This window comes from Pygoscelis adeliae, unplaced genomic scaffold (assembly GCF_000699105.1).
Source record: "Pygoscelis adeliae isolate BGI_AS28 unplaced genomic scaffold, ASM69910v1 Scaffold238, whole genome shotgun sequence".
Lineage (NCBI taxonomy): Eukaryota > Metazoa > Chordata > Aves > Sphenisciformes > Spheniscidae > Pygoscelis > Pygoscelis adeliae.
In genome coordinates, this window is record NW_008825285.1 from 470,883 (window position 1) to 484,405 (window position 13,523).

Below are 13,523 nucleotides of genomic sequence, written 5' to 3' on the forward strand. Positions count from 1 at the left end.
GTCCCCATCGCCGGCGGAGCGGCGCTGAATGCGGCCGGCGCCGGGCCGTTCGTCGCCGAGTCCTTCGTTCCCCGCTCTTTTCCGCAGCAGCCGGTGGCCACCACTAGTTTGCGAAGAGTTTTCACAGAGCACTGCCCTGGTACGGTCTGGGGGGTCGTTAGCAATGATAATACGGGGAAAAAAACCTGCACGATTAATTTCTCTTTAATACATGCAACCGGATAACAACATACAACGCCTTCAGAATATTAAAGTCTTCAGATTTAGGGCGTCTGCTTTTAACAACTCTATATTTTAAGCGTTTCTTCAGTTGTTTGTAAAAGTCGATAATGTTGCTGGAAACATGATTTACGAAAAATAAAAAATCTGCCCTCTAAATCTTTCCATTTTTTGTTACTGTAAATTTAAAATAACAGATCATTTCCACCAAAAGTCAGGAAACCATGCTGAAGGTAAATGTAAGCTGCTTGTCAGAAGAAGTGTTTTTCCAGTCAAACCGCTGTTCTGGATGCCTTAAAAATTGTTAAGCCACTAAAAACGCAGAGAGACTCCTCAGCTGGATTTCCAGCTAGCTGTGTACCTTTGCAATGTGCAAGATAGTGCACACGGTTCTGTATTCAGTGGTTACAAAAGATAACCTACTCTTGGTAAAGCAGTGGGAAAAGATGGATGAGCACCAGCCCTGAAAGGTGCTGAGTGCCCTCAAAATCCTTTTTGGGGTTCTTGATGTGTTTCAGGATGTGGTCAGTGCCACATAGTCTTGAACCCTAAATGTCTTTAGCTTGGTGAAGTACATCTGAATGAAACTGGTCTATGTATTAGAACAAAGTATATTACAGTTTGGCATGCATCCCTGCTTTGAAAAGTAATGTGTTACCTTTGAGTACTAACAAATTTATGTTCTCAAAGTAACCTTTGCTATTAGATCACCAATACTGAGAAACTTGCAGTTCTTTCATAAGTATGGGAGAAAGACGTCACTTATTCGGCAGGTTTCTTAATTGCCGTAGCTGCTTTGATTTAACCCCTCATTTAGTTAACATTTCCATTTACTGGAACCTACCTTTCCAAGACCCAGTAATTATAATATTTTTTGATGAGTGGAGATCTACTCTCAGTTACTGAATATTTGCAATTGGAAAAAAAAATAATATCAAAATCTGTTATGTGAAAGGAAAATGCAATTAAAAACATTATGTATACATGGGACTTTTATATGGGAGCTATCTGGAAAGTAGATAATACATAACAAAACACAGATATTTTCAGTATAATGCTGAACTTTCTATTATAAGTGCTAGAAATCCTAATTTATGTTAAGGATCTGTACAAATCCACTTTAAAAAGAAAAAAAAGTCTGCCCTGCAAACGTGTAATTTCAATAGTCAATATAGAGAAAAGACGGGGAAAAGGAAGTAAGGTTCTGATGTTGTAGGTGGTGAAATGAGATATTTGGAGAAGAGACAGATTTTCATGAGTTTTCATAGCAGCTCCTGCTGTTATGCTTATGGCTATTATGCTGTATTGTTAAAAGCTGCGCAAGTGGCTTGCCTACAAGGAGACTGCAGAATAACCAGGTTCTCAGTCCTAACTCTGGGTCCTAGGTTCTGGGTCCATGATCACAGCTTGATTAATTAAGTATTGCCATTTAAAAAAATAGCGTCTCACGAATCAGGTACTATTATCAGATTCTGCTATTAAATGTCTCCTAGGAAAAGTAAGAGAGAGAAAAGGCAAGAGAGAAGCTTGGAGAGAGACCACCCTTTTCTTGGTACTACAAGTGTGAGGATGACTGAAGTACAGCAGTCACATTTTATTTCATTATGATGTTATTTCACGTGAGCTAATCTCACCATCCCTTTAGCTCCAGTGACGATTACGATTTTCCCATTTGTCACCTACTACAGTCATTTCTCCCATGCAGTCTCTTATGGACTCTGCATGTTTCTCTATTAGGCTCCGTCTGCCTCTGTGAATCCAACTGACTTCAGTACAACTTCCCCGTGTCTTGTTTCTCTCCCCAATACTGCTACAACTCTGTCTCTTCCCATGGACATAAATAACCCTTTCTGAAAACCAAGGAACTAGGGGCAGGGCTATAAACGAGTAAAGGCAATAGTGCTTTCGTTTTTAAAGGAGTGGGGTTTTCTTCCTGCATAGCACTTGTTTGAATCAAATAACCATGCTCTGGGGCCTTCAGGAGGTAAAATATGCATGGTGGAAAAGGGAAGAAAAGCAAATTTACTGTGTTAAAGAGAATGCAGTTTGATTGGTTTTCATGTTCTGTGATTCGTATTAAACTTTCAGCTTCCTAACTTACTACAAAAGCAAAAAAAGCAAATGTGTTTACTTTCCTGCTTCAGTTTAACTCAGTTTTTCTGGAGGAAAAAGTCTCATGAAACAATATTGGTGAATGCACTGGAAAGTTTAATATTTTCTTGTAAATGACAATTGGCCTTGAAATGGTACAGGAAGGAGCCAGTGAATGCTCTAGTAGATTATTTTAACATTTTGTTTTGAGAAGTCAGTGTGTGAGAAGCTAAAATGGGCAATGACTCTGTCTGTAAAATGCCTGGCACGTACTTGGGCAAAACCAGTGCCAGTTAAAGTTGTGGATTTCATTATTAGTAGGTGCATCCTTCATAAAGCATTTTAATTCGTGTTTCAATACCCTGGCCTGTTTGTTAATTTGACACAGGTGAATGGTGTCCATCCAGAATGCAGATTTCAGCTGGAGATTCACAAGGAGGAAACAAGGTGCATGGAACTTCTAAAGAAGGCAAAGCCAGTGGACTACAAAGGTAAGAAAAGATAAGCTGCAGTATAGGGACAACTGGAGTATTCAAGATTTTCTCCCTTTACCTTCTTTGCTGTTGCAGTTGCCGTATTTGTCTGTACTGTGCTTATAATTTTATGTATTTTAGAATTTATGCAGATTTTGCGTTAAAGGTACATCTGCAGCAAGTATGTTGTGAGCGGTGTGCCAGGTGCTAGGCACGCACTGGGTGAGACACTAGATGGGAGCAAATGCATTCTCATGTTTTAAGCTGTTTCTGCTAGTATTTTCCGACTTGCAGAGAAGCTGCAGGCTGGTGATGACAGGACCAGCAGAAAGAACAAGTCTGGGGAGAAGTTGAAAGCCTTGGATGCAAGCATCTCTAGCTATGGTTGAAAGTGAAGTACTAGTGGCAGGAGTGATCTCTGGGTTTCCCAGGCAGAAGATGTTTCAGACAGAAGATCAGATTCACACCCAGAGTACTATAGAGTCATGCAAAGGAAAAGCTGGACAGTAGCGTTACATTAAAAAACCAAATTCTCTCTGTTACTTTATTGTTTTTATTTTCTCTCTACATAGAAAGATAAATATATAGATACAGATATGGCCAATTGTAATTTAATAGCAGAAAGAAGGAAGAGGAGATGTAGTTTATTATTTTTTAATTTTAGATTTTACTAGATTTCCTTGCTACATTTTCATGTGAGTAGAACATAAGATTATGTAAAAATGACATTTTTCTTGTAAGTTGGAGCTGCTGATAAAGTAATTTGTTCAGCAAGCAAAATACGAAGGCGACAGATAAATCCAGACAGCCAAATGAAAAGCAAATCTGTAACATTAAAGTAACTAGGGCAGAACTTGGTTAAAAGTTTTTGGCTTTTTAGGAGAGTTGGAAGTGTGTATTTATTAATGTTAATTTTTTTTTATGACAAAGATATGAATGTTTTATGATTAGTTATCTTTTGTAAACTGTATGCTAGAACTTGTGAGCAGAAAGCAGTCTCTACGCACCTACTGGTGAAAAGGTAAAAGTGCTTCTTGGAGTGCTTCATTTGCGTATGTTACCTGCCCAGCACTCCTCTGGTAACATGTAAAATATTGAAGGGAAGGGTGGGCTTTCAGTGAGACTTAGAAAAAGGGGAAAGACATTTTAGAACTAAAGGCAACTGAACATTTTTCAGTTCAAAATACAATTTTGATTTTTACGAAGTAATTTCACATCTAAAACTAATCATTAAATTTCTGTTGTTAAACGATCTTTAAGTGGCTGGAAGTATTTAATTTCAAATTAGTTCTACAAAGCCATAAGCCTCATTGGTGTCCTGCCTTTTGATATGGTAGTCCAGGTATGTATCATCGCAGAATAACTGGGCTCCTTGGAATACTACAGCTCTTGCAGTGCAGTTGTTTTCCCTTGGCTGAACTAGGTGATACATAATGTATTTGTTTTTTCATGTTCAGTCCTTTTTGAATGCACTGTGAAGATGATTATGATATCTCAGGGACCTGCCGTCTGCAGTGCCCTTTGAGCATAAACATGAGTCCCAACTCGTGATGCTTTCTCCACCTCTCTTCTTGATTTGAATGTGACTCCCTCAGTGCATACTCTAATATCAATTTGTATACAATAATTAAAAGGATCATCAACAGTTTGTATTTTACTATAATTTTTCCTTTTGATTAATCCAGATCAGTAATTAGAAAATTATAATAACAGTGAATAATTTACATGGATATTTCTTCCAAGCAAAATCTTACTGGAATAATTGATCTACATTTAGATTTTTTTATTTATGAGTGGTGAAGAGAGACGGCTGTTACATAAATAATGCTAGTGTGAAGCCAGATGCAGAAATAATTACTAGCACAGCTTAATGAATTAAATCTTGAATTAATAAATTCAGTATTAGCTATTATACAGTTTTGAAAGTCAAGCTTTTTTCAAGATCCACTTTTGTGATACAGATGCTGGGCTGCTCCAAGGGTATCCTTGTGATGCACACCAGTTTTTTCCCTAGGGGAAGAAAGAGGTTTTCTGTCAATATTTTCTTCACAGCCTCTTTTCACTGGAAGAGGGGTGCCTCCTGAAGGCAAACTGCTGTGTAAGAACTTCATGTCTTGGAAGGAGACAGTATGTCTGATGGTGTTGATTCAGCCCTGCAGGTAGTGATAAAACAGCAGTGGAAGGATTTATACATGTAATTGAATGCCTGGCTGACACTAAGGGAATATTCCATTTTGTAGGAGACTGGAATAAAGCCCCTGTGGTAATGAACCCTTAAAAACTGTATGTTTAATGTTATAGGAGAATTTTTACTATGCTTCATGTTACAGAGACCTTTACCATGAACCTGTTCAGAAAAGCCTGTGTTAAATATATGCATTTCCAAAAATATCCATTCTCTATGCATCCTTATTTTCCTAATAAGCTCTCTGTATTCATAAAAGATGTAATGAGTATTTTGAACAGAGACTTGCAGATTGTCACAGTGATACTCTGACTGCTGATAAAGAAGAATTACTAATGAAAATTGGCAAGCTGGAACTAGTCCAAGTCCTAGCTCCACACCTAAAACTTGTAGTACACTTGAAACATAATTCATTACAATAAATTCACAAAACCTATTTCACTTTTTCCTGAATGGGAAAGACGGTTATCCAGCTCTTACCACACTTTCCTAACTTTAGTATGTGCTACCTGCCTCACAAAAGCTATAATGAAAGCTAATGGAAGGTCCTGTCTAGAATTTGGAAATACAGGTTCACTGAGATTTTCCACAGGAGGCTTGGGCCACCATTATCAAAATCAGGGGGAATTTTTTCATTAACTTCTTGGGCACCTGAGAAGCCTTCACACCTCTATGTAACATGCTCCAGAATTTGGCTGGCATGCACAGCGACTGAATTTTGGAGGATCCAAATTTTATGGGACAGGCAGATAGCAATTATGTATGGAATACCTTATCTAATACTTCTCAGTTCCCAGTTAGGGAGACATGAAGGAAAGACTTAAAGGCGACTGTGGTATTTTTTTTTTAACTTAATAAAATGATGTTATAGTCATCTTAGCTGAGCTGCCTCATAACACGGGCTGAAGAATTTCACTGAGTAATTTTTGTAGTGCACCTAAAATCATTGACTATGAAGTCTACAAAGGACTTGCTTACTTCATGGCTTAATAAAGCAATAGTGTGTTTTGCAAGGAAACACTATAAATACTGTGTGAATGTCCTCTGAACAATGCTAAGGATATATTAAAACCACAGGACCCAGTTTGCTAAATTCTGCTCATTTGCCAACGTCAAACTGTTAGACATCCGGACCTCCTGCTTTGCACCCTTTGGGGGATTTTCAGGCATTAGCGTGTACTCTTCCATTAGTAGAGAGCCTTACACTCCATTTAGAGAAGAAAGTCACTCTCCAAAGATCTGTGGCAGTGCCTTCCTCTCTGTAGTGCTCTCCAGCAAATCTAGTTGTTTATTTTATGAAGACTGCATTAGCTTCCATCTGCATTTGTTTTCTTCTGTCCTCCTATAATTTGACACCCGAGGTATGGATGCACCTTAGCTGGAAGCCTAGGAGAGGATTTTTTTTTTGCACTCTCATTTTTGGAGGGCAGATTAATTCCATTCTAAATAGCTCATAACAGCTACAGGTTTTGAGTGGGAAAACACTAATTTATCTTTTACCTACTACCCATGGTTTGTCTTCTTAAAAAAATAGAAAGCTCCCAATAAAAGTGATTGAAAATGCATAAAAAATGGCCAACTGCAAATTTCTGTCTTTATTCACTATTTAGAATTTTACCTTTTAAAGTAATTGATTTATTTCCGTTCACCTTTAAATGAAAAGTGAAATCTTATGGTCAAAAATGTTAAAACTCAATCAGCAGACTTTATAACAGGGTTCTACAACAAAAAGTTCTAAAAAGATCTTATGAAAAAATTAAGTCTGGGGTTTGAGAGTTTTTCATTTTGGACTGAGTGGCTGCACAGTTAAATGAGTCTTTTCAGCTCTTGCTTTCCAAAACGTGTTTGTGACACCCATATGCCAGACAACGTTTTTAATTTTAGATATGGCATCTTAACTTTGAGGAAGGGATGTAGACAGAAAGAGAAATGGTTTTGGAAAGAATTTCATAAACCTCTTAAAAGAGAGGCTTCATAATGCAGCTAGTAATGGGAAATTAAAACAGACAGGACTACCAAAATGATAAGCTCACTTATTCATAAATTTAAAGCAAGAGGGACCAATGTCACTATGTAATCTAATCTCCCGAATTACACTGCCGGTAGAATTTCACTCAGTGACTCCAGCACTGAGCTCATGATCTTGTGGATGAAACAGAGCACATCCTTCTGAAAGCTCTTCAGAACGGTGGGATGAATATTCAAATGTTGGATCCATGGTAAGATGTCCAAAAGTTACTTTATCCAACTAACCTCTGCTGTTCACGTTATTTCTCCAGTAAGAAAGGTGCCTATTTTGCATTCCAAACCCACAAATACACACACACACATCTCTCTGCATCACGCAAAAGAAGGACTGACTGCGAGCATAACTAAGCCAATCTGACAATCACTCTCTCCACATCAGTAAACAGGAGACTTACACAAAGCCAGATGAGGGCTTTCTTTTGCTATGTGGAGAGGAATCTCTTCGAGGTTCCCACTTTCTTAATCCTCCCAATCTCATCAAGGTTTTCCATCAGTTTTTGTTTGTTTGCAGCTATTTTCTCTGTAAAATGAGTCAGTAGTTCAGACTGCAGTCTTGCTTAGAGTTATCCGAGGTAGCATTAAAGGTAGAATTAAATGAGACAGTGGGATCACGGAACTTCCTTTCATGCAGCGCCAGTAGCTCTTGGCAGGACAACTTTAGCTTTTTTGAATCTCTGTGCTGCTGCTATTCTAGCTGTAGTACAGACACGCTGCTACTTTTTGGTTAACACATTTTTTTGTGAGTGGAGCTGAAGGGGCTGCTTTGAATGTTTGCCTATTTTGGCTTCCATTAATTGAAGTGTCATCGTTGATGAGACCACATAAAACTGATCATCCTTATGGTGTTGACAATGTCTGGGCTTTGTGGAAGCTATACTTAATTATTTGAAAGCAGAAGAGAGGCAGAGCTGGCTCATCTTTTGAGGAGGCTGGGCGATAGGTGAGTAAGAACCTTGAAAAAGGAGTTGCCTACTGAAAAATAACAAACAGGAAATAAACGGTGAAGACCAAGAAAATGTCCTGATCATCCTTATTCAAAAATCTCACATAATAAAGGTTACTAAGAGTGACAATAACAAATGTTTTTGGAAAGAAGAGAGGCAACATGTGGCCACAGATACATTCTACAATTTTGAAAGTCTGAAATTTCTACCCCTCCCCAAACATAAATACAAATTCAGCAGTCGACATTAATAAATGGCATTTGGAGCCCTGAAAAAGGAAAGTGCACAGCCGTAAGTTAATTTATTGGGTTTTTCAGAAAATTCTGAAAGAAATACTGCCCCACATTGTTTTGTGCTTGAGTCCTGATAAAGACAGCTGTGGCCATGGCAGTCTACTCTCCATGACATCCAAAGTTCAAATACCACAAGGAAGCAATCTTGAATACCAAAGTAGTAAAAAAGCTAATACAACTAACAAAACTAATACAACAAATAGCATGCAGGTTAGACATAATCCAAACTAACAGAAATATACGGTCCCAATACTTTACAGAGACTTTAATATTTGTGGTGGGGTTTATATGAACAGGAGATTGATATTTAATGATTTTTTTTAAGAATGTACAGCTTGTCTAAATTGGGGCAACATGAAGATGAAGGTACCTCTTCAGCTTTGACTATACATCCATGAATATCTTTCCAGTATAATAGAAAACAGTGTTCTTATGGTAAGATTAGAATACTGTGCAGCCATACAAAAATAAATGCTGTTGTCTCTAAAGAACATTTTGAGCAATTGGAAAGCAGGATTTACTTGGTAGAAAATTCAGATGGAAATGTGTTTTCTTTTTCAGAGAGTTTTATTCGAAGTTTTTAGCCGGCAACTTCCATATTTCCTTACAGTACCCTAAAAATATGTAAATTACATTAAAAACTAAAATTGACTTATAGATTTTTTATTCTCTGATGGGAGACTGTTCTTCAGAAAGGAAATAAGGCATTTCTTCTGAAATGTTTCATTTCGTGAAAAGCCAGTAATCCCCTAGAAATCTCAGTATTTTTGCCATTCCTGGTAATAGGACTGGCTTTTGAAAACCTATAAACTGCAAACGTTTTAGGTGAACATACTGGTCTCATCATTATGTTTAACTAATTATATCTGGTGTATACTGTAGCCTTCCCAAATTCTACTTGCTGTGTATGAGTAGTTTTTGCTGACCAGTAATTGAAAAAGTTTACATTCACATATCCTCAGTACGTCTGAGTAATCAGAGCTTGTATACAACAACAGTGCTTTAGTTCAACATAGGCATATTGGAGCTGCTTCTTGACCGTTCTGCAGCCAGTGTTTTCATTTTCACACGACTGCAGGCCGGCAGCTCCTCACGGAGGGGGATTGGGGGCCCCTGGGCAGGCAGGGCCTGGCAGGCAGGGCCCGCTCAGCCAGGGCAGCCAGAGAGGGCAGCAGGGGCAGCCCCAGCCCTGGGCGTGAGGCACCTCCCTTGGGCAGGGACAGCTGAGGACATTAGCCTGCAGGTCAGGATCCAGCCCGGTGTGGGGAACAGGGCCAGAAACAGCCCTGGGATGGCCAGGCAGGGCCACAGTGGTGGGTCGGGGCCCAGGCAGAGGCAGGCTCCAGGGGCTGCTGTGATGAAGCTGAAGTCAGGTGCACCCACAACATCGCTGAAGGCCCAGACCTGAGCTTAGATGGGACCCTGAGCAGGGGGCGTGAGGCTGGTCAGGGCCATTAAGGCCTATTAGTGCACTCAGGGCCCTGACAAAAGTAGACGGCAAATAACTTTAGCAAAGTAGCCTGGAGTATTTTTGCTACTGTCTTACTCCTATTACTGCTTTAAGCAGTTCTGCTGTGTGTTTGCTTTGCTTCCAGTTTGCTAGCTCGCGATTTCTCTAGCTCCTCCTTTTCCTTTCTTTCTTATTACTTATGTGAAAATGCAGAAAGAATTTCCGTCCGTATATGTGCATAAATTCTCATGTGGCCTAAATTACACACTGTGGTGTTCGGACCTACAGTCTAGAAAACATTGCCCATAAGAGGTGAGATTGCTTCTGCTTTGTCAGGTTAAGTACAAAAATCAAAACATTTCCCTGTTTGAAAAATAAACCCTGGACTAGCTGACAACTTTCTGGCTGATTTTCAAAGCACTCTCTTTGTTTCATGTATCGTGCACGCCTAGACAGTTTAAAAAATGCTAAACCTGTCTGAATTGGCAATTTTTTAAATCCAAATGCAAAGTGCCACCTAGTGGTTTATATATGGATAAAATGTATATATAAACAAAACTTTCCAATACAAACCCAGTGTTGCACATTTTTATAGATGAAGAAGCACATGAAGGTAAGCAAACTTGTCGCTCAAAGACTGGATCTCAGCAGGATGATGAATGTGATGGCAACACTTATGTAAGCTGAAAAAAAAGAGAAACAAAATGTAGTTTATAGTCTGCTACGTTTCCTTTCATTATAAAGTATCTGCAAATGCATCACAAGTATTAAAGACTAAACATTCAAATAAAGTAAGTGATCTCATTGAAACTAACTAACTAAGAATAGCATCTGCAATATCATCTGGAGGAACAGAAGGGAAGAGCAGTAGAGGAGTAACACCGTGGCCACACTTTTGAGCAAGTCATTGAGCAAAGGTTTTCTGGGAAGATTGATTGTTTCCTTGGATATGCTGCGAATGACACACCAGAAAAATAAATGATGCAAATGAAGAGGTTGAAAAGAGGTTGTTATATGTAGGGTGCAGGGGAGTTCTTCTAGACACCACAGAAATAGAGATGAAGAACCTATTTTTTTTTAATCTTTGCTAGCTTTATTAATAGGTAAAGAAGGAGGTAAAGAGTATAGTAGTAGAGATGCACGGGAAAAGTTGGGGAGCTAAGATATCAAGAGCTGGACTAGTTTTATATGTGTACATATCAGGGTGAAAGGACAAAAACATTCAAGGCTTGAGAATTTATTGAAGCTGGATGCAAACAGACTAAATCAATGAATGAACATAAAAGGATATGAATGTACATTAAAATACTTCTGGGTACTTAGCAAAAAAAAATTTTTAATATGATAAAATTGCAGACATACAAAAATAATCTTTGGAGCAATTTAAGTTTTATTTTAAAAGCGAGATATTTTCTATAGAATGATTGGTAGAATTGTTACTAGAACTAAAACGTAAAACCTTATTTAAAGCTCCAGATAAATATGTTTTGTGTCTTAATTGATTAATATCCTTTGGAGATGACAGGAAACAGGCTTATATATGCAGGAGATGGGTAAAACTTCCAGAGAATAAGAGTGTACATAATGATTTTATGAAATGAGGTAGTGATGGATGACAGTGCAGAAATCCTAACACTGAATGAATTAGTGGCTGGACAGAGAGTAGTAGAGAGTGAGTAGAGAGTAGAATGTCAAGCTTGATAAAGCTAGATACTCTATGTGCAGAAAGAGACACATTTAACATCGCATTCATCACACCTTCATTTTCCAACAGTGTAGGTATTTATAGCACTGTAGGCTGCTCCATGGTCACTGGGGAGAAACAGGCAATTGTTGGGAGGAATTGATCTGGCCTATTTTCATGTGTTTTAGGATGAAGTGAATCATACTCTCTCACCCTCTGATAATATTGCATATGTCGTTGTTGTAAAAGGATACTATGGTGGGTAAAGAGCAATATCTGCTTGAAGACCTGTGAAACTCACCAAGTTCTCCAGCTATGCCATATCTTGAATTTCCAAGATCAGTAGGAAATTAGTTGCTAGTTTCAATTGTGCACAATTAAGCTCGTGCTGTACAATAGAGATATGTTATTGGGATGGAAGAGACAAATTGATGCAAGTGTAGTAAGAGTGGACTTGTTAATTGTATCCCACCTCTGCATAAGGGTGTGTTTTGCTAAGAGAAGAAGAAGATACATGACTGCAATATTGTCAAAAATCTGTAGTGATAGGAGGAGGGGGAATTGAGGAAAGGTGTGAGCTGAAAGCCCAGAAAAGTGCATGTTGTTTAACAGCTGTAATTCTAACAGCCTCTAGCAGCGTACCAGTAACACCATCATTTCAGCATTCAGCCCTAGACCAGTTCTCAGAAGCACACTGTAGTCATTCAGTGACTATTAATGCTTCCAGGACATTTCAGCAGTTTTCTCAGATTTCCTATACCATAATAAATAAGCCTGTAAATATACATAAATTGAGGCTTAATGTTGTTCTTGGAATTCTGATGACAGCTACTCAAGTTTCACTCTCATGATTGTTGATGCATCTGAATGTAGTCCAGGTGTAGGAAATACATCTTTTGTGTTATTTCATCTATTTGTTTTAAGGAGTCTGAAAATGTATCATTCTCTCCTGTGCCATAGATGCCTGTAAAGTCCGAAAATACTGAGGAAAAACTGAGGTAAAAAATACATTCCCCAGAAAACATTAGTGACTTTTAATGTTTTGAATGTCAAAAACTTGTCTACTGATTTCCTTCCTGCAAGCTAGCTTCGAGACCTGATACAAATTGTGTTGATTAATTTTGGTGGGAATAGGACTTGGACTTCTGTTTCTCTGTATAATATTTCATGTAAGTGAAGCTTGAATAAAAGTTTTGTGGTTTTTTGTGGAAAAGGTACTAATGGAGCTCTGAAGTCCATGTTGTTCAGCTGCCTTTTTAGCAAAACCGTAGCCCAGTCCATATAGCAGTGTAGCAAAAATTTATAAAGGCCTCTGAACTGTTCGCAGATTACTGTAGCAAATCCACCATTTTACAGAGCATATACGGAACAAAAGGGAAGATTTGTGAAAGTCATCAGCTTTTATGGGTGTGCATGAACACTTTCATGACTCATCTCAGCTCTCACTTGTTAGTGGAAATGGGGATGAACTAAAAAGGTCTGAAGTCTCACAAGACGCTAATTATTCTTGTGTACTACAGAGCTTGTTTATGCTGGCTTAGGCGGTACATCCATCAAAGCCAAAAGAGTTGCATTTTGTCACTCTAGTTCTGAGTGCTGGCAGATGAAGAAAATAGTTTCTTTGTCTTTCTTGTATGTCACGTTGTTGATGTTGTTTCTGGCTTAAAATCATTTGGGAAGGAAGCATGACCTGAATTGGCTGAAGTAAATGTTCTTTTACTTTGCGTAAGCCCTGGTGGTACATCATAGAGATGTAGGACTTGTTTTTAATCCAGTGCTGCATCTCAGGAAGCACCTAAGCGTGTTTAAGTTCCATTGACTTCAAAGGGTATGAAGATGGCTTGCTCAGATGTAAACCTCTTAAATTATATACACATGGCCAAGTCAACATCACCTCAGAGATATCATCACTAATGCTAAAAGAAAAGCCACAAGTGCCGGAGGGAGTAGAAGGTAGTCAGGTAAAACGGAGCATAGATAAAACTCATGAGTTAATTCTTAAAGAAATGTATGAACCAGCTGTGGGCAGATACACCAGAAAGGACAAACTCTGCATGATCATCAGGAAAAAAGGAATTATTAGGAAGTTCAAAGAGTCATTTGCTACATTCTGAGTCAGTTGCTAAAAACACTCATTCAAGGGGTAAGGACCAGAA

At 38.5% G+C, this 13,523-nt stretch overlaps 1 protein-coding gene across 1 annotated transcript in view; it reads left to right on the top strand.

Annotated features, from left to right (window-relative positions):
* The window catches only part of VIPR2 (vasoactive intestinal peptide receptor 2), a 75,273-nt gene that overhangs the window by 13,955 nt on the left and 47,795 nt on the right, over window positions 1-13,523 (top strand). The window contains 2 exon segments of the mRNA XM_009329890.1: window positions 2,649-2,676; window positions 2,678-2,801. Coding sequence (XP_009328165.1) covers window positions 2,649-2,676; window positions 2,678-2,801 — 152 coding nt within the window.